Source organism: Mesoplodon densirostris, chromosome 2 (genome assembly GCF_025265405.1).
Source record: "Mesoplodon densirostris isolate mMesDen1 chromosome 2, mMesDen1 primary haplotype, whole genome shotgun sequence".
Classification (NCBI taxonomy): domain Eukaryota; kingdom Metazoa; phylum Chordata; class Mammalia; order Artiodactyla; family Ziphiidae; genus Mesoplodon; species Mesoplodon densirostris.
Window position 1 is genome coordinate 115,705,342 of NC_082662.1, and position 21,599 is coordinate 115,726,940.

The 21,599-nt window shown below is 40.2% G+C and overlaps 2 protein-coding genes, 1 non-coding gene and 1 pseudogene across 10 annotated transcripts in view; 3 read left to right on the plus strand and 1 right to left on the minus strand.

Annotated features, from left to right (window-relative positions):
- ASH1L (ASH1 like histone lysine methyltransferase) overlaps nt 1-14,502 on the minus strand; it is a 215,451-nt gene extending 200,949 nt beyond the window's left edge. For 2 of the 8 annotated variants that reach the window (XM_060090690.1, XM_060090683.1), the window contains exons 1-2: nt 13,540-13,879; nt 907-1,060 (exon numbers count right to left, since the gene is read on the minus strand). The gene's annotated coding sequence lies outside the window, so the exon portion shown is untranslated. The other 6 variants (XM_060090685.1, XM_060090686.1, XM_060090689.1 and 3 more) reach the window with 6 other exon arrangements.
- TRNAG-GCC (transfer RNA glycine (anticodon GCC)) lies at nt 4,154-4,226 on the plus strand. The gene has a single exon. It is a non-coding gene; the product is annotated as a tRNA-Gly (tRNA).
- On the plus strand, nt 13,590-21,163 carry LOC132484297 (protein enabled homolog; annotated as a pseudogene).
- The window catches only part of DAP3 (death associated protein 3), a 29,500-nt gene continuing 22,560 nt past the window's right edge, over nt 14,660-21,599 (plus strand). Inside the window, exon 1 of the mRNA XM_060090704.1 lies at nt 14,660-14,749. Coding sequence (XP_059946687.1) covers nt 14,745-14,749 — 5 coding nt within the window. The 5' untranslated portion in view covers nt 14,660-14,744. The remainder of the gene's footprint in view (nt 14,750-21,599) is intronic.

Genomic DNA, 21,599 nt, shown 5'->3' on the forward strand with positions numbered 1-21,599 from the left:
TTGTTTATAAATATTTTTTTCCTTGACCTGTTACAGAATTTGTGTAAGTTTTATAATTAAACACAAATCCAATAAAAACATATTTTTAAAAGATTTGAAATATACATAGGTACCATATGCACACACCTCTCAAGTCTTGTTCATATATACATGAAATTGAGAAAACTAACCCAATAGCTTTTGGATGTACTTTCTAACTCCATTATCTTAATACTGACTAGCTATTTCCTTAATATATTCATCTCCTTTTTGTTTCCATTCAATAGACTGCCACCTACTGCACACCTCTTTATCTTTTTATTATTTTGTTTTATTGTGGTAAGAACACCTAACATGAGATCTACCAAATTTTTAAGTGTACAATACACTATTGTTGACTATACATACGATGCTATACAATAAATCTCTAGGGCTTATTCATCTTAACAGAAACTTTATGCCTATTAATAAGTAATTCTCCATTTCCTCCTACCCACAACTACATGCCTCTTCAAACTAGATCAGGAAAAAAAAAGACAAATGGGACTTTATGAAAAATGAGAGCTTCTGTTCATCAAAAGACACCACCTAGAGAGTGAAAAGGGAAGCCATACATTGGATGACGATATTTGCAACGCATATATTTGAGAAAGGAATTGCATTCAGAATATATATTAAGAGCAGGTATTTCACAAGAGGATGTCCAAACATCCAACGCACACATGAAAAGTTGCTTAAACTCACCAGTCATCAGTGAAATGCAAATCAATACCAATGAAATACTATTACCCACCAAAACGGCTAAAATTAAAAAGAATGGCAACACCAAAAGCTGGGGAAGATGTGGAGCCTGATAAAGTTATAAAGTCATAAAATCAACTTGGAAAACCGTTTGACAGTATTTACTAAAGATAAAAATATGCTTACCCCGTGGCCCAGCAATTCCACTCCTAGGTATATGCCAAAGACAAATGAGTGCATATTGTTCACCAAAAGAGGGGAGGTGGCCAGGTAAGGCTTCACAGCATCAACTTGAACTTTGTCTCAGAAGTTGGGTGGGTGTTCTCTAAGCAGCCAGGCACTGGGAGGAACATGAAAGTCATGGAGATATAAACGAACCGTGTATGGGAATGATGACAGTTCCAAACAGCTGAAGCACAAGGGTAGGAGGCCCAGTGAGACACAAAGCTAAAGATGTAGGCAGGATCTCGAAGAGTGCTAAAGAGTGTGTCCTGCCAAGGCACATGGTCAGGTTTGGATTCAGAAATCGCATGCATTTCAGAGATGTGTGTGGGATATAGCTAGGGAGGCTTGGTAACTGTATGCTGGAAGCCAGTCAGGGTGGGTCACAGATAGATGATTATCACTTTGCTGCCATTTTACTGATTCTGGAGAATTACTTTTCTTATACCCAGTCTGCCACTCTAACAATGGTATGCTGCTTTGACTAATGATTCTCCAGAAATTATTGCATTATCAAAATGGTGAAGAGAAAAAGAAGGTGGACAGATAACAGACAGTACAGCAAAGATTTACTTAAACCACCATCTAACCACCACCATCCCATGTGAGTTTATGTCCATTTTTAAATGCAATCCCTGTTGAAGAACAGGTAAATAATGCAACTGTCATTCCATAACATTCATAATTAAGACGCTTATGAAACAAGAAACTTGGAGGTGGCCATTTTTAATCACCTAGTTATAAGTCTCAGTAAATAGTTTCCAGATTTGTGTGGAACAGATTCATCTAGAAATATTATTCGAGGCTTATCTGAATCCCAAATCATACTACTTTCTTAAACATCTCAATTCTACTTAAGAAGACTGCCTCTAACTATCTGGAAATTTTTGTTAATGTTTTCTTAAGGACACCATTTACATGGAAGAGAACAGGCTCTCTACTACATACGAATGATAATTCTGACTTAGACTTAGGAAAAAGAAATCATACATGATATGGATCCTTAATTCTCTGGTGATTTCTGTAAAACAGCAACAAGAGATCAGAAAAACTCTAGGGAATATGTTGTTACTAGAAAAGTTTCCCCTCAATGTTCTGGAATTAATTCCTTTTCCTGGACTGACGAAGTCCAAAACTACCAGCCTTTTAGGCACAGTGCCAATTCAACAGATGGGCCCTACATTTTCCTAATGGTAGAGGTGGATCGGCAAGTGTGAAGTCATGTGCTCAAACAAGAGGATATGTTTCATGCATTAGCTAAGAGGGTTCCTGATAGGTTTTTAAATCAACAACAACAAAAAACCTAGGCACTTCCCTGGCGGCGCAGTGGTTAAGAATCCCCCTGCCAATGCACGGGACATGGGTTCGAGCCCTGCTCTGGGAAGATCCCACATGCCGTGGAGCAGCTAAGACCATGCGCCACAACTACTGAGCCTGCACTCTAGAGCCCGCAAGCCACAACTACTGAGCCTGCATGCCCAGAGCCCGTGCTCCGCAACGAGACGCCACGGCAATGAGAAGCCCGGGCACCGCAACGAAGAGTAGCCCCCATTCACTGCAACTAGAGAAAGCTCACGCGCAGCAACGAAGACCCAATGCAGCCAAAAACAAAAACAAAACAAAAAACCTATACACTGTGATTGCTTTTATTGTCTGTTATTCCTATTCCTTCCAATTTCTGACACCTCAAATGTATTTACATAGATCCTTACCCACATCCAGAAAAACATGTCCTGCAAAATACAGTAAGTCAACCTAAACGATATTAAGCCCCTAAGAGTTACAAGTATTAGTTACATCTTACAAATGTATTCTAGGAGGTTAGGTATGTTGACTAATTAAGTCCACAGATGAAAAACCAGCTTAATAAAAGGAAGGTATAACAATGCCCAATGATAAGCTACATAAGAAATTAGGAGTCAGCTTGATCTCAATCTTACTCTGTAAATTTTCAAAGCTAGAAATGGTTATCATGTTAATGAGTAAGCAGCTTCATGTCTTTTGACACCTCATTCATTACTTTATAAACTTGTATTTATTTGTTTTACCTTATGTTGCCCTCCACAACGGATATCTAGGAAGAAGCTAATGACCATTCTGGCCATCTTTTCAGAGTAACCAAGTAGAAATAGGCACTCTGGTTCTTAATTTCACATAAAATGAGTGTTCTGAGCTCTGCGACACAAAGAGTTATTTAACAGATAAAAGAATAGCAATTTGTTCCTCAACATTTTATTTTTGTCTCTATGTCTTGACTAGTTGGTACTTGTTAGGTTTTCTTAGTCAGCAAAGTATTATCCCTAAAATTATCAAAAGATTCTTTCAACCCTGGCATTTTTATTAAGTGTCAAGAATACTCCACAACTCAGTCCAAGAACTTCATCTCTTCTCTACATTCACTATCCAGGTAATCTCATGAAGTCCCATGGCTCTAAACAGCATCCCTACACTGATCAACTCCCAAATTTACATTTGCCCCAACCTCAAGACTTACATATCCAACTGCCCTACTCAATATCTCAACCAGAAACATTTAATAGAAAATTTAAAGTCAGTATACCCAAACCAAACTTAATATCTGCATTCCCGCAACCTGCTTCTCCCAGTGTTCATCATCTCAGTAAATAGCATCCAAATGTTAAGGCCATCACTGGAATCATTCTTGACTTACTCTTTTACTCAGACCACACACCCAATCCAGGTTATCCTCCCCACTACCTTCAAAATATATCCCCAAATCCATCTCCCCGATAACACTTTAGGTTCAACTCATAATCATCTCTTGCCTCAAATATCACAACCTCCTACTAACTGATCACTCTGGTTGCATTACCCTTGCCTTCCAAAGTGTATATATTAGACCAAGTCATTTCCCTGCTCAAAACCTCCCAACAGCTTCCTATCAAGTCCAGAATAAAACCCAGACACTTAGTCAAGTCTTACAAGTCCCTACATTATCTAGGCCCTGGCTACCTCTTCTCCTTATTTTCTATTATTCTTCCCCACAGTGTTTACTCTGTTCCAGCTCTTTCCCATTTCTGAAATACACCACACTACTGCCTCAGCACTTATGCTTATGCCCCAGATAGATTCATGGGGTCCTTCGTATCATTCAGATTTCTGCTCAAATACTACTGCCTCAAAGGACTTCCCTAACTACTTAATGTCCCCTTGTTTACATTTCCTTTACAACACGTATCACTGAAGGACGTCCCTGGTGGTCCAGTGGTTAAGATTCCGTGCTGCCAACGCAGGGGGCCTGGGTTCGATCCCTGGTCAGGGAACTAGATCCCACATGCCACAACTAAAAGCCCACATGCCACAACTAAAAGATCCTGCATGCCACAACGAAGACCCTGCTTGCTGAAAGTAAGACCTGACACAGCCAAATAAATAAATAGTAAAAAAAACAAAACAGAATGCTTATCACTGGAATGCTATGATATCATATCCATGTATACAATATCTATCTTACCACTCACTAGAAAGTGAGTACCATGATGGCAGTGATTCTTGACTATCATTATTCACTGCTCTATCCCCCGGGCTTAGCACAGTACTTGGCATAAAGTACAGTTCTCCCTCGGTATCTCCAGGTGGTTGGTTCCAAGACCCCTTACAGATACCAAAACCCAAGGGATGCTCAAGTCCCTTATACAAAATGGCATAGTATTTCCATATAACCTAAGCACATCCTCCTCTATACTTTAAACCAAGTGTCCTCAACCCCCAGGCTGCAGACCCGTAGTGGTCCGCAGACTGTTAGGAACCGGGCCGCACAGCAGGAGATGAGCAGCGGGTGAGTGAGCAAAGCTTAATCTGCCACTCCCCATCGCTCACATTACCACCTGAACCATCCCCAGCCCGTCCACGGAAAAATCATCTTCCATGAAACCAGGCCCTGGTGCCAAAAAGGTGGGGGACTGCTGTTTTAAACCATCTCTAGATTACTTATAATATCTAATGCAATGTGTATGCTACATAAATAGTTGTAAATACTACAACGTAAATGCTATATAGTTGACGGCATGAGGCAAATTCATGTTTGCTTTTTGGAACTTTCTGGAATTTCTTTTCCCCCAAATATTTTTGATCTGTGGTCAGCTGAATCCGCAGATGTAGAACCCATGGATACAGACGGCCAACTGTATACAATCAATACTTGTTGAATGCCTTCTGTTGGAAGGCACAGGAGGCAGAATGCTGGTTTTTATCTGACTCTGAACAGAGAACTTAATCCACTGATACCCCAAAGGCCTAACTGCCCAATGGACTGCCTTGATAAAACACAGGCACACAATAAAGATTCCTCAAGAGTTAGAGATTTTTTCCTAGAATTGATTTGCTCTGGCGTAAAATAACGTATCCCGAGAAATATTTACTATACCTTAAGAATGAGTTTTGCTTGAACCACATGTAATATGATGGTAGCAATATGTTAAATCAATACTGAAAGATCTTGTCCTGGAGAAGGAAAAGGAAAATGTCCAAGGACCTTATTTTGTTTGTGACCGTATCCTAGTGCCTGGCACATAATAATCACTCAGTGAATACATGTTGGTCTTTTTTCTCAATCAAATGAGGTGGTTTAATAAAAGAGATAGGTTCTGCTTTAGAAGACTACACTGAGCTCCTAAAAATCAAAGGAAATACTAATCAGCTTTTTTAAAAAAATAATATATTTATTTATTTATTTTTGGCTGAGTTGGGTCTTCGTTGCGGTGCGCGTGGTTATTGCTGTGGCTTCTCTTGTTGCAGAGCACCGGCTCTAGGCGTGTGGGCTTCAGTAGTTGTGGCACACGGGCTCAGTAGTTGTGGTTCACAGGCTCTAGAGCGCAGGCTCAGTAGCTGTGGCACATGGGCTCAGCTGCTCCATGGCATTTGGGATCTTCCCAGAGCAGGGCGAGAACCCGTGGCCCCTGCACTGGCAGGCAGATTCTTAACCACTGCGCCACCAGGGAAGTCCCGTGATCAGCTTTAAAAAGAGATCTGTCATAACTAAACCCAACTCTGTTCAAAGACTTAAGGTTCTCTACCCCAAAATATTCACACAGTGAGATATATTCCTGTTCACTTTGGAGACAAATCCTTGATTTGGTAAGAAAGTAAAATGAAGCCAAACACAAACGCCTAACATGGAGTTAAGTGGAAAAAAACAAAAGTAGAATTTACATGTGAGGAAAGTAAGATAAACCAAGAATCAGAAAAAAACACGTATACATGTAAATAAGCTGTTTATACACACTTTCACAAATGTATTTTACATATTCTTACCTCCTATAGGAAATATATATAAGGGAGGTCATTTGCTTTCTTTAAAAAATTTCTCTTTTCAGGAAATGAAATAACAGCAAATCTGTATTATGCACTTGCTACATAACATAAATTATGCTAAGAACTTACACATATTATCTCATACAATCCTCCAACAATCCTTTGCTATAAGTATTATCATCAATTTACAGTCAAGGAAACCAAAGACCATAAGTATTTTAGTATTTTGCTAAAGGTTACATAGTAAGTAGCAAAACTGGAATCTGAGCTTACTCAATTTGATTTTTTTTTGGTCCACACTGCGTGGCTTGCTGGATCTTAGTTCACTAACCAGAGATTGAACCCGTGCCCCCTGCAGTGGAAGCGCAGAGTCTTAACCACTGGACCTCCAGGAAAATCCCTCAGTCAGATTTTAGAGTCCACAGTCTTAATCACTATTTGAAATTTGCAACAAATTGAGGAGAAATATACCAATGTGGAGGCTGGGAGATTTTTCAATATTAAGAAAAGCAATTATATATTATTTTATTTGGCTGGGTAACTACTGTAGACAAGGCCCGATTAATTAAAATGCTGAAAGAACGTATTCTAGTAAAAATTTTCTGAGTAACTAAAAGAGAACCAATTATTTTCTTGATTTGAAACTTTGTTAAAATTACCTTTAACTGTAACAATATACTATTTTGTGTAAGTAGAGTATACTGAACATAGTTCCATCTTTATTTTTTTGATGATCTCTAAGCCCAAAGGCCAACCTTATATAGCACTGAAGACACAGGAAATCATAGGGGAGTGGGTGGAAAGTTCTATAGTGATTCAAATTACAGTCCCCTGAACTCATTCTGCTATGTTATATTCACTTTCATACCCTTGCAGATGATCTTCCTCTACCTAGAATGCTCTTGCTATACCTTACTGAATAACTCATATTTATCCTTTAAAACCTGTCTCTTCCCACTGGTCAGAAGCCATCCCTAACCTTTCCTTTCTCCCCACAGACTTAATAACTTTCTCCCCTCTCTACCTGGGAGAAATGTATTACATCATATATTAAGTTTGTTAACATCATGTTCCTCTTACTAGATTCACAACTCGCTTCAGGCAAAAAACAAACTAAAAAAAGAATCCTAATTTTTTCCCAACACCTAAGCACAGAAATGCGAATGGAGTAAGTACTGAAAAAATGTTAGTTGGTTAAATGATGAATGAATCACTGAACAAACAGAACAATTACTGTTCAGAAGAAATTAAACCCTGATTTGTTCTACATTTGAGGGTTTTTTTCCCCTTAAAAACACACTCAGAATTATTTTTATAATTAACTTAAATCTCTAACTAATTGCAGTTTTAAGGTGGCTGCTCTTTTTTCTTTGATATGCTTCTGCATCTAAACTTTAACTTTCCAACTTATGTTACCATTTACTTATCAATCATATACATGCAATCTCTACTTGTTTGAGATTCTTATTCTCCAATCTTTGTATCCTCATATATATATATATATATATGTATATATATATATATATATGTATATAATATTGTTCAACCCATAATGATTATACATGATTAATTCATTCCCCCATTTTCTCAAATGTCAGAATTAGTAGTTTTTCTTTCAAAGACAATCTTTTAAATTCTCTCCATTAAGCCCTGTTAAGCTTTAAATGTTACTATCTAAACTCTAGGGCTTTCATTTTCAGCAGTGCTGAATTTAAGAAACCTTATCATAAGGAATGTCTCTACCACATTCTCAATGTCATTTACACCAAGAAGCCATGATATAGCTCCTTTATAATCTGACACACTGTCCACCTGTGGTCTTAGGACAAATAAAACTGAATGAGAGGAGTGATTTGGTATCAAGTGTAGAAAAGATAGAACAAAATGTAAAACAAGAAGATTAAGTCAAAGATTCATGATTTATTTACTGTGGGACTATAACAAAAGAAATAACAAAAGATAAGTTGACCAAACTTTCATTAGTGATGGAATTCACATTCATCTGTCAGCCTTTTCTGGAAGGAAAGGATATACATCTATATTCTACCTTACTAGCAACCACTTCAAATCTCTATACTCTGTTTCATCTTCATAACTCAATAGGAATATTTACTTTCTTTTTCTACAGTATTTCTACTCATCATAACCATGCTCTGTAATATGGTTCATATTTAGCAGTTTAAGCAATGAAATGTATTTTGTGCTTTTTTTGATACGTATTTTCAAACATCCACAAACAGAATTTCAAAACTCAAAACAAGGTGTATTTCATTCTCTTTAAAAAGCAAGTTGATTTTAGACCAATTTCAGCTCCTATTCAACATCACCAGTATCATCTGATTTCTTTGTGGTAACTAGATCCAGTTAGAAAATCAAGAGGAACCAAGAGTAGGAAATGTTTTTAGCATCTTGTCACTATGACTAAAAAAACAAAACAAACGAAAGAACTAAGAGACATTATTTCTCACTCGTGTGTTTGAAAAAAGTTGATAAACTTTTCTAGGAAACATAGCAACTAACTGTGTTTTTCAATGCAAACATCTAAAGGCAGTGAGGTAAATTTCTACTCAGCTCATTTCTTTTAGTTTGCAGAGGGAATTCCTATTGACAGGTAATACAGATCGGAAGTATTTGGTATGAGTAGTGTAGTTCCAACTATCATCAGATAGTTTATTTAAAAAGTTATATAAACCTAACTATAGGGAAATAATTCCCCACTTAAGAGTTAAAAGAATATACACACTGAATTTATGGATGAAATAATATAACATCTGGAAGATTCACTTCAAAATAAGCAAAGCGAGGGAGGAGGAAGAGAGGCTAGTAGGTGGGATATAGTGTGATAACTGGGTGTGAGTAACTATTGAAACTGGATGTTAAGTACATGAGAACTCTATACCACTCTTTTCATTTCTGTATATGTTAGAAATTTTCCACACTTAAAAAAAGGAACAAAATTAAATGAAAAAAAAAAGTATACACTCCTGTCATCAACTTGCATATGTCTGAGAGCAAATGACTAAAAACTATGGAAAGCAAAAACTATTAATGCTAAAAATAAAATTCTATGTACTCTTCAAACATAAAAAAGTTAGATGCTCAATGAAGGAAAGAGAACTCTGAAATAGCAGTAAGATTATTAGTTAAATTTCATCATTACGTGAAGTCATAATTTATTATGTTGTGTCAACATAACACTGCTGGGACTTCCTGATGGTCCAGTGGTTAAGACACCGAGCTTCCACTGCAGGGGGCACGGGATCAATCCCTGGTTGGGGAATTAAGATCCCTCAAGCTGGGTGGCGTGGCCGAAAAATAGAAGGGAAAAAAAAAAATCACACTGCCATCAACACCCCCCAATGAGACAGTCACTAAGAAAGTGATTTCTTTTTTTTTTTAAGAAAGTGATTTCTAAGCCATGAAATGAGTTATCATTAACTAAGACGACAAATCATACGTATGAAAATCTATCCTCTCCAAATGAAAGAATATAAACCAAATAAATTACAAGTAATTTAAAGAAGGATGATTTTTTAAAAAAGACTAGCAATATAGCTCAAAACAAAAACTACTTTCCTTTCTCTCTCTTATGATAGCCAGGGTTAAGATATCTCATGCTTCTGGAAAGGCTGGCACAAAGCAGACCTCACAGTGGATTATAATATAAGGTAATATAAGGTGTTATGTTACCTTTAAAAGACTTAGATCAACATGCATAACTCAAGAATATGAAATTATTTAATGGAGATACACCACCTACACATATGGTAAAACTTTTCCACTGTGTGCAGGTAGATCATTTTAGTCAGGACTGAATGTGTCCAAATTCTTTATTTGTAAGGCATGGAAGACTTAGAATAAAGCCTCAAATGGTATTGCTAATACTATAAAGACACAGTGCTTAGCAAGACATAGGGAAGTTATACTCCATATTTTAGAATACAACTCATGAAAATCACTTTCTATTCTCGATCCTTAAAGATCCTGTGTATTTTTTGTAATTATTGCAAGCATTGTTTTTTTTAATTGTGAAGTATCTCATACGTTATAGGAGACTATATACATATGTTATCCATATGCACAGATATAGACACACTACACACACATGACATGTTATTAAAAAAACAAAACAAAACCATGAACCTACTACCCAAGTTAAAAATTACAGAAAGTATTAAACTTTTCACAAATTTACATGACATTCTTACACAGAGGACATGACAATAAAGAGACAATCAGACCATTTTTCTTAAGATATCTCCATTATCTTACTGAATCCTGTAATCTGTACTATTAAAACACCTTTCTGAATTTCTTTTCTTTAAAAATTCAGTAATTACTTTTAATTTTCAGTACTAGATTCATGGGTAGTCTGTCAAATAGCTACTAGATTTCATCCCAGAAGTGTTGTCTAGGTACATGCATATCCAAAATGACATTAAGACCTTTTTACATAAACTCGCTATAGAAATACAACCAAGACAAGATCAGGAATGCTACCAACATTTGCCTCCTTTTCAAACCACAGTTTCTTCATCCCAAAATATCAAATGATATTAAAGCACACTTTTTAAGCTACAAAGTTGCATACAGAATGTGAAGACTTTGTAACTTCCTAAGAATAATAGCAAAACCTCTCTGGCAACTAAGTCATGAAATCTCAACTTCTAGGAACATGCTTCAATCCACCTTGCCCTTTAGCAAGCCCCCACTATCACACAACTCATAGCTTCAACAGGATTAGAATAGCTTCAAGGACAGAAGCCATATATTATTCATCTTTGTGTCCCCTGCATAAAAATAACTCAATAACGTTTGTTATAACTAAGATAAATGCCAGGAAATGAGCTTCAAAACACCTCAGTCCCAATGCAAAACTGGAAAGAGATGAGTTTGAGAATACAAATTATTATTATAATGAAAAAGAATAAAGCTATAAACATTTGTGTTATATCCTCTTATCACCTAATTCAGAATCATGTATTAACACTGGAGAAATCAATCTGCAAAGAATAAAGAATAAAAAACAAAGATCTTAAAGTTCTCCTTATCGTCAGCATGCTCAAACACCGTCAAAGAACCTTTCACCTGAAACTCGTACCAACATCTCTATCCCCAAACAAAACTATTAAAAAAAAAAAAAAGGCTTTTAAATGAGACCTGAATATAAATTGGTTCTATCAATACTTCACTACAATTTAAGTTTCTGAAATTTGTATGCATAATTCGTGCAACTGTGCTCATGCTCATTTTCTACAGTGAGGGTTTTTTCATCAGATTCTCAGAAGAATAAGTGACCAGAAAAAAACTTTTAAGAACTGCTAATCTAGCAAATCAAAAACATTCCATTTTCCAAGAAATAGTTAAGTTGGCTTAATTCAAGTATTCTTCCCTCATATTCATAGAGGGGATCCTTAGTACAAAATTAGCCTCTGGAAGAATTTCTTCAGCCAAGCCAAAAAGTTCCAATATCCACAGGCACAAACATCAACAATTCCAGATCCCAAAAACAGTTTACTTGGAAATGCCAAAAGAAAATGCAAAAGGCGGCACACTGTACCACAAACTGGCCACCCTATTAGATGCTTAAATACACTTGTATCCTTCCATAGTAAAATGTCTGGAAGATCTAAATTCCCTCCAAACTGAATAGGCTTTTTAGGAAGGTTTTCTAGTTTCAACTCCACACTGACCTGTGAGCCTCACTTGACTCAATATGTATCACTGTCTCAATATTTATTACTGTCAAGACAAATCCCCTCATATGTACCCAGGCTGTTTCAACAGGGTCACCTTGATTATTCCCACCCCAAGGCAGGGAGCATTTATTGAAGAGTTATTCAACAAATATTTGTTGAATGAATGAAAGAAGATCCTTCCTCCCTTAGAGTTAAGCTGTCAGCCCCCATGCAGCTGCTATGGTACAAGTTAAACATGCCTCCCTCAAACATACAAGCTAAAGTGTCAGAAATGCTATGCCTCCTCCATAAACAGAAAGTAATACAGTCATGGAATACCCATTTCTCACAGGCTAACCTGGCAAGGACAACCTATGTTCTGTCTGACACAACTGATCTCTACCAAATACCATCCAACCAGTCAATATGCCCCTATCTTTCCAATAAACTCAGATCTGCCTGACAAAGACCTCCTGAGACGCCATGGTATGGTGAATATACTACTGAACTAGTAGCCAAAATATCTGTTATAGGCCCAAGTTTGTCACCAATTTAACACATGACATTGGAAAAATTATCTCTTTATGCCTCAATTTGCTATTTTGTAAAATGGGAGGAAACACCCATCCCACCATTTTCACAGAGATTTATTTAGGATCACAAACAAACTGCAAGAGCATTCTGAATAAAAAAGCTTTATTCCATTATAAGGTGTTAATATAAACTCAGATCAACAAGAAGGCCATCCATTCTTTATACCCTCATAGTAATTGTTCAAGTAAAAATGTTCTGGGCCTTCACATCTACACAGTTCACTCTATTCTGAGGAATAGACTATTCTTAAGAATAACTGGCTATGACAAGTTTTCCCATCCCTGACCCCACATTTACATGCTGTATTTCTAAAATACTGCCACGACTTCTCTTTCCCAGCAAGTATTCAGGCACTCCCAAACCCTAAAATACACATACATATCAACCAGCAGGGAACACCCCAAGTTTTATTTTTAAAATAAGCTAACTTATAAGTGGAACTCCATTACACTTATACAAATACAAGCAAACTCTTCCGGAACACTTTCCTTCCTCGCATACACACACAAACACAGCCGCTATACACCAACATACCATCTGTCTTCTAGACCAAAAACATGTCTTTCAATGCACAAATTAACCAGTAACATTTATTAAACTTGTAACAGATCATTCTATCCTTCCTACATACAGTTCAGCGTGTCAGGGACACCACAGATCTGATCGTACACGTAAACTACCCTCAGAAGATCTTTCCTCCTGCCGCTCTTATCCCTTAAACGAAACCAACAGGACTATGGGGGATGCCCCAATCCTACCTCCACAACAAACTAACCTGTCAGGGGCACAGCCGACTCCGCCTCCACTCGCTTACTTTCCCGCCCCCTCCCCCAAGCCAGGAGTCCGCCTGTCAGGGACACCCCTTCACCCCCGTCAGAAGGGACTTCCCGGTAAGCTCAGGATCCCCTTCCCTACTCTCCCCTCCCCCATCCTTACCACCGCTCTCCCGGAGGTCCAGGTCCGGGAGATGACAGTAGCTCCCAGGAAGCCAAGGACTAAGTCGCTGAGGGAGTACCTAGGCCCAAAGGCCTCCCCAGGCGGTTCTACTCACCGTGTCAGAGGCCGAGGCCGAGAGAGATGAGAGTGCAGGGAAGTGGGGAAGAGGGGGCGGCCGCCACCAGGCTCCTCCGCTTCCCTTGGTCCACAGCGGATCCCTCCCGCTTGTCAGGAGGCGGCCAGCGGGTGAGCGGACTGGCGGAAATGCGAGAGAGGAGAGGGGAAAGGCGTGGGGCTAAGCGGGGGAAACTGAGGGGAGGCGGGTCCCGCAACCGAGACGAGGATCGTCTCCCCCTCCGCAAAGCGAACCCAAAATGGCGGCGGGAGCGGCGGCGGCAGAGCGGCGGCGGCGGCAGCTCCTTGGGAGGGAGGGAGCGAAGGGCGCCTCGTGCCCCCCCACCTCCCACTCCTCCCTCCTCGCGTTTTCCCCCTTCGTCCTCCCCCCTCACCCGACTCGGGCGGCGGAGCGCGCACGGCCGTCCGCACGCGCCAGAGTGTATCTGGGCTCGTCGCTCGCTGCTCCCACCAACCACCGCCTTCGGCCGCCTTGCGCGCCCGCCAGCCAGTACGCACTCGCTCTGAGGCGCCTCCTCGCACAATCCCCCACTTCCCCTTGGCCCCTGTCAAGCCAGCTCTACCGCGGGCCCTCACGCGTACCTTCAGCAGCGAGAGCCCAAGCCTCCTCCTCCACCTCCTCTCCTCTCCTCCCCCCCTTCCCCGCCCCCACTGCCACCAACCGCCGCCACTGCCGCCGCCGCCTCCTCCTCCGCCGGCCCCCCCGACAAACCCTCCACCCCTCGCGCGTGCGCCTCCCACAATCCCCCCGCGGGACTGTTCCATTCCTGTCGGCTGCAGGAGCGGGGGAGAAAACGACAGGCGAAGCCGGCAGAGCTTGTCGTTAGGACAGGAGTTACCCCGAGTGGCGGATAGACACTTATGACTACTTACCTCGCTGGCCGCGGCACCGCGACGCCGCGGCTCCCTTACCCTGCCTCGTCCTGGCCGCAGAGAGCTGGTTAGGGGCAGCCTAGCGCCCCTCCGCTGGCCGGTGGTTGGAGGCCGCGGCGGCTGCGCGTTGAGCAGCTTCCTGCCGTACGACCCGAGCTTCAGTCTTTGCTGCGGGACGATCGCCGAGGAGCCAGCGCTTGACAGTGTCTGCGGTTTACCGGGTCGGGAGAGCTGGTCCGCGACTCTCGGTGAGGAAGTGAACCGGCACGGGGGTTGTACCCATGAGGGAAAGGAGCGGGACTCTCAGCCTCCATGAGGTAGGGAGTGAGGACGGTAGGGCCGGCCACCCTCCTAGGGGGCTTCCCTCCGGGCTCTGTGTTGCGGACCTAGGACCCAAGAAGGAACCGGCTCAGTGGTCGGCTTTTTCTTTCTTCTTTTTTAATTTTTAAACCCAGCTTAGATTTTCGAATTTCACACCACTGTCTATACGCGATGATGTTTTTGAGCACTTTTACACAAACCTCGTGGATGGATGATGCATTTTCAACCTCATTAGGCAGCCTTATGTTAGAGGATAAGGACATCATATATTTCAAGTTCAGGTCTGGACTCGATCTCCCGTGTCTTGTGTGTTCTTCAGAAAGTTATTCTTCTTAGTTCCTTATCAACAACAAACGAAAAACTGAACATAAAAATTAGTTAACTCCAAATCTGCCTTCAGGGTTGGTGTGGTAAAATAATAAAATATGTGTAAAGTAGAATTAGCTCCTAGGCACAGGGAAAGTGCAGAGAGTTGATGTTATCGTTCACAGTACTCTTGATGTTGATAAAGTTTGTGGGTGTAATTGGTAGTTTGTGTCCTATTCTTCCAAATTGTTGGTAAAACAGTGCAAAACTAGTTCTGTCAGATTTCCGTGGTTACTGATACTTGTTTCGTAAAACTCTGCATGAACATTTACTTTTTCTTGATGATTGAATTCAGGAGAACTATGGATTATTAAAATCCACAGATAATTCCAAAGCTTTCTTCTATTCTAGTAATCGTTAGTTTCACCCAGTGGGTAAAGCCAAATAAATTAGGTGAGGGATCCACTTGGGTTTACCTTTTCCTTCACATCTGTGGACTTGTAGGGATCTGGGAATAGTTTGAAAATCACTGTACTAGATTAATCTCAAAGGCCTATTCAAGCTCTAAAGTTCAAGTAGACGCTCCTAAATTTCCCCCTTAACATATTATATTTCAAAATATGGATCAGGTTTTATTTGTTTTCTTTTTTTTTTTTTTAAGGGAAATCCGCCTTAATTACCTCACTCTATATTTGCTTTTCCTAACCTTAAGTCCCAACTTTTTCATGAAGCCATTTAGGAGCCATTGATCTTTTTTTTATTGTGTCATGTATGCAGGTGTGTTACCCTACCAAGAACATTTTTAATTTGAGGGCAGGGACTATGTGTTATGTTTCTTTTATATTCTTTTGTAGTCTAGTGCAAAGCAAGTCATGGAAATGTTGGAATGAATGTTAGATACTTAAAATATGAGAAGAGAAAGAGAATTAACATTTGTGGAATACCATGCCAAGAGAACTTGTGTTCTTGTTTAATCCTTATACAACACTTTGAAGTAGATCATCTTACCCCCATTTTACAGATGAGAAGCCTGAGGCTCAAAGAAGTCGGATAACTGTCTTTACACTTCAATTTGCCTGTCTCTTAAAAACTTAACTTTTTTCACTATACCACATTGCCTTCATAGTAAATTTCTCATTAGCAACATAATTGCATATGCTAAAAAGAAAAAACACCTTTAATGGAATTCCACTACACTTGTATATAAAGAAAGTTACTTACAGTCTCTGTCTTCAACTAGCTTTGGGTAACTGCACTGATTCATGAATTGTCAGCTAAGTATAGACAAGTAAGATAGTATTCAGTTCTTTTATGCTCCAGTGCCTACCAGAGACTAAAATATATTAAGCGCTCAATAAAATGACCTTATTGAATGAATGAACCCTGAATTATTTGAACCAAGGAAGGTATGGAAAACAGAATAATGGTTCCCCCCAAAGATGTCCGTGCCCTAATCCCTGGAACCAGTAAACACATAATGTTACATGGCAGAAGGAAATTAAGGTTACTAATCAGCTAACCTGAAAATAGGGAGATTGTCCTGAATTATCTGGTAGACCCACTGTAATTACAAGAGTTCTTTAAAGGTGGAAGAGGGAGACCAGAGACTCTGTCAGAGTGAGGCAGTAGGACATAGACTTGACCAACTGTTGTAGGCTTTGAAGGTGAATGGGCAACCTCTAAAACCTAGAGAAGTCAAGAAAACAGATTCTCTCTTAGAGCATCCAGAAAGAACACAGTCCTGCCGACACTTTGATTTTGGACTTCTAAACCACAGAACTCTAAGATGACAAATTTGTGTTGTTTTATGACACCAAGTTTGTGGTAATTTGTTACAGCAGCAGTGCATGTTGGATCTGTTTCTTTTACTTTAACCTTTGGTTTCCGCTGTTGTTGTTCACTAAAAGGAGACTGTCTATACATAATGGCCTGCCTCGGGAACGGGCCCCTTTGCCTGAATGTTAAACCACAGTGCCTTTGTTCAGGGAAACATCCCGTCGCTGTCCACCTTTGGATGGTTACAAGAAAGAAGAAATTAACACCTCCCCTCCCTGAGGCTGGCCATTCCAGGTGATATTTGCAAAACTTATGGCCTTTTTACTTCCTCATCTCCTCCCCTTCTCTGTGCTATAAAAGAAACTGGCATCCAAACCCGGATAAGATAGTTATTTTGAGACTTTAGTCTGCCATCTTCTTGGTCTGCCGTCTTTCCGAATAAAGTCATATTCCTTGCCTCAACACCTCGTCTCCGACTTGTTGACCTGTCATGCAGTGAGCAGAGCGAGCTTGGACTCAATTGCTGGGTCATTTGGTAAATCCACATTTAAACTTTTGAGGAAATGCCAAACAGTTTTCCAAAGTGGCTGCACCATTTTACAATTCCAGCAGCAGTGTATGAGGATTCCAGTTTTTCTACATCCTCCCCATTACTTGTTATTGTCTGTTCTTTTTTTTTTTTTGCAGTACGCGGGCCTCTCACTGCTGCGGCCTCTCCCGCTGCGGAGCACAGGCTCCGGACGCAGCCATGGCTCACCGGCCCAGCCGCTCTGTGGCACGTGGGATCCTCCCGGACCGGGGCACGAACCCGTGTCCCCTGCATTGGCAGGCGGACTCCCAACCACTGCGCCACCAGGGAAGCCCCTGTCTGTTCTTTTGATATTAGCTATCCTTGTGAGTGTGAAGTGGTATCACATTGTGTTTTTGATTTGCATTTTCCTAATGACTAAGGGTGTTGAGCATCTTTTCATGTGCTTATTGGCCATTGTATATCTTCTTTGGAAAAACTTTAAGTTCTTTGCCTTTTTTTTTTTTTTTTGCGGTACGTGGGCCTCTCACTGTTGTGGCCTTTTCCGTTGCAGAACACAGGCTCCAGACGCACAGCCTCAGCGGCCATGGCTCACGAGCCCAGCCGCTCCACAGCATGTGGGATCTTCCCGGACCGGGGCACGAACCTGTGTCCCCTGCATCAGCAGGCGGACTCTCAACCACTGCGCCACCAGGGAAGCCCTCTTTGCTCATTTTTGAGTTACATTTTCTTTTTATTGTTGAGTTGTAAAGAGTTCTTTGTATAATATATTATGGATATAAGTCCTTTATTAGATGTATAACTTGCAAATCTTTTCTGCCATTCTGTGGGTTGTCATTTACCTTCTTTTTTTTTGGCTACGCTGCAAGGCTTGCTGGATCTTAGTTCCTCCACCAGGGATTGAACTCAGCCCTGGCTATGAAAGCACTGAGTTCTAACCACTGGACTGCCAGAGGATTTCCTGTCTTTTACTTTCTTGATGGTATCCTTTGAAGCAGAAATTTTTAATTTCGATGAAGTCCAAGTATCTATTTTTTTTATTTTTGTTACTTCTGGCATCATTAAGAAACCATTGCCTAATCCAAGGTCGTGGAGATTTACTCCTATATGTCTTCAAAGAGTTTATTACTGAATTCTCAACTCTGTTCCATTGATCTGTAGACATATGGGTCAGACATGTATAATCTATAGGCATATGCTAATACCACACTGTCTTGATTTCTGTAGCTTTGTAGTAAGTTTTGAAATCAGGAGTGTGAGCCCTCCAACCTTGTTCTTTATTTTTCAAGGTTTTATACACTATTCTGAGTCCATTGCATTTTCATATGAATTTTGAGATCAGCTTGACAGTTTCCATTAAAAGGGCTGCTGTGATTTTGTTAGATAATAATATTTGTTTAAAAAAGAAAGAACTAAAAAAGAAAGAAAGAACTGATGATGTTAGTAAGCTGTGTTCTCAAACAGTGGTGTTATAGAATAACAAAATAGTTACTCTTGAAAATATAAAATCTAAAAACGATAGGTGAGGGCTTCCCTGGTGGCGCAGTGGTTAAGAATCCGCCTGCCAATGCAAGGGACACGGGTTTGAGCCCTGGTCCGGGAAGATCCCACATGCTGCGGAGCAACTAAGCCCATGCGCCACAACTACTGAGCCTGCACTGTAGAGCCTGCGAGCCATGCGCCACAACTACTGAGCTTGCACTGTAGAGCCTGCGAGCCACAACTACTGAAGCCCGTGCACCTAGAGCCCATGCTCTGCAACAAGAGAAGCCACCCACAGTGAGAAGCCCGCACACCACAACAAAGAGTAGCCCCCACTCTCAGCAACTAGAGAAAACCCACGTGCAGCAGTGAAGACCCAATGCAGCCAAAAATTAAATAAATGAATAAATTAATTTATTTATTTTAAAAAAAGATAGGTGATAGCTGAAGAGTATTGATGAGTAACATAAAGGACTTGTATAATGATTGCTTTGAGAAACTGAAGACATTTACCCTGGAAAAGAAAAAATAGGGGACATAACTACCTTCAATTTATCACATGGAAGGTAGCTTGTAAAACTAAAGAGAAAGGCTGGGATAGTGAATGGAAGCTACAAGGAGACATTTCACCTCAGATTGTGAAAGAACTTTCCATAAAAGCAGGACTGCTTTGTGAGTTCCCCATCAGTGGAAGTGTTCAGGCACTTGATAATTGATAATACAATATACACAGTGACTAATGGCAAAGGCTACAGAGTCAAACATAGGTTTGAATTCCAGAACTGTCACTTTTAGGCTATATACCCTCAGGCAAGTTAGTCTATCCATCCCTATTTTCACATGGATGTAATATCTACTTCATAGGATTGTGTTGTGAGACAGTGCCTATAAATTGCTTGAATATAGAGCCTGTTTCTGAAAAACACTATTATTATTATTATTCAGATCATTGTAGCATTAATTCAGTTCTTGAACTAGATCACCTTAACCTGAAGAATTTGATTCTCTTCACACAATCTGTACACAAATGTTTCATTGCAGCTTATTCATAATAGCCAAAACCTGGAAACAGCCCAGGTGTCCTTCAATGGATGAATGGTTAAACAAACAGGCACATTCATACCATGGAATAGTACTCAGGATTAAAAGAAAAACTATTGATGCATGTAACACACAACCTAGATGAATTTCCAGAAAATTATGATGAATGGAAAAAGCCGATATTAAAAGGTTGCATACAATATGATTTCATTTATATAACATGCTTGAAATGAAAAAATTACAGAAGTAGAGAACAGACTAGTGGTTGTCATGGGTTAAGGAATGGGAGGGTTGTGGGAGGGAAATGCAGGAGGCTGTAGAAGGGCAACATGAGGGATCCTTAAAGTGATGGAAATGTTCTGTATTTTGACTGTATCCAGGTCAATATCCTGGTTGTGATATTGTACTATAGTTTTGCAAGATGTTACCATTGGAGGAAACTGGGTAAAGGATACATGGGACATGTATTATTTCTTTCACTTGCCTGTGAATATATAAATATCTCAATAGTGAATGTTTAATTTAAAAAATAATCTATGATTTTTGTGACCACTGTAGTGTTAGCTTATAGCCTTTGGGATACCTTTCTAAGTTTGGTACAGGCTTTTTCTGACTTCCTTTTCAGTGTACACTTGGCCTATGTGACGATACTTTTCTTTTTTCTTTTTAAAGAAAGAGGGCTCTAACACTAGCCAGAAAGTTTCGTCAGAAGAGTGACAGAACTTTAAATGCAATAGTGAGTAAATGTCCCTTTCAAGTGTACCTGAAAACACTTCAAAGGGTTTAAAGACTAAGGAATTATTTGTCTCTGGGATTTGTTTTATCCACACTTTCTTTCCTTCTTTTTAAAGATTTATTTCTTATTTATTTATTTTTGGCTGCATTGGGTCTTAGTTGTGGCATGCAGGATCTTCATTGCAGCGTGTGGGCTTCTCTCTAGTTGTGGCATGCAGGTTTTCTCTCTAGTTGTGGCGTGTGGGTTCCAGAGCACGTGGGCTTTGTAATTTGCGGCTCGCAGACTCTAGTTGAGGCACGTGACATCAGTTGCCCCGCAGTACGTGGGATCTTAGTTCCTTGACCAGGGATCGGGCCCGCATCCCCTGCCTTGTAAGGCGGATTCTTTACCACTGGACCACCAGGGAAGTCCCTATCCACACTTTAAACAAAGAATGACTGGGATTGGAGGGAGGACTCTTCTTGCTTGAAATAGTAGAAATAGACAACAGGTAGAGTCTCAGAATGATGACAGTTGAACAATATTAGAGAAGTATTTTAATGATATCTTTTTTTTTTTTTTTTTTGCGGTACGCGGGCCTCTCACTGTTGTGGCCTCGCCCGTTGCGGAGCACAGGCTCTGGACGCGCAGGCTCAGCGGCCATGGCTCACGGGCCTAGCCGCTCTGCGGCATGTGGGATCTTCCCGGACCGGGGCACGAACCCATGTCCCCTGCATCGGCAGGCGGACTCTCAACCACTGTGCCACCAGGGAAGCCCTTAATGATATCTTTGAGAATTTTTTTCGTCATCTTCCTAGAACGCTTGAGAAAATTATTTATCTTTAATTTTAACCATCAGTCTTATTTTGGTTTGTTTTTTCCCTTTTTTTTATGGTGGTAAAATATACATAATATAAAATATACCATCTTAACCATTTTTAAGTGTATAGTTCCATGATATTATACATTCACATTATTGTGTAGCCATCACACCATC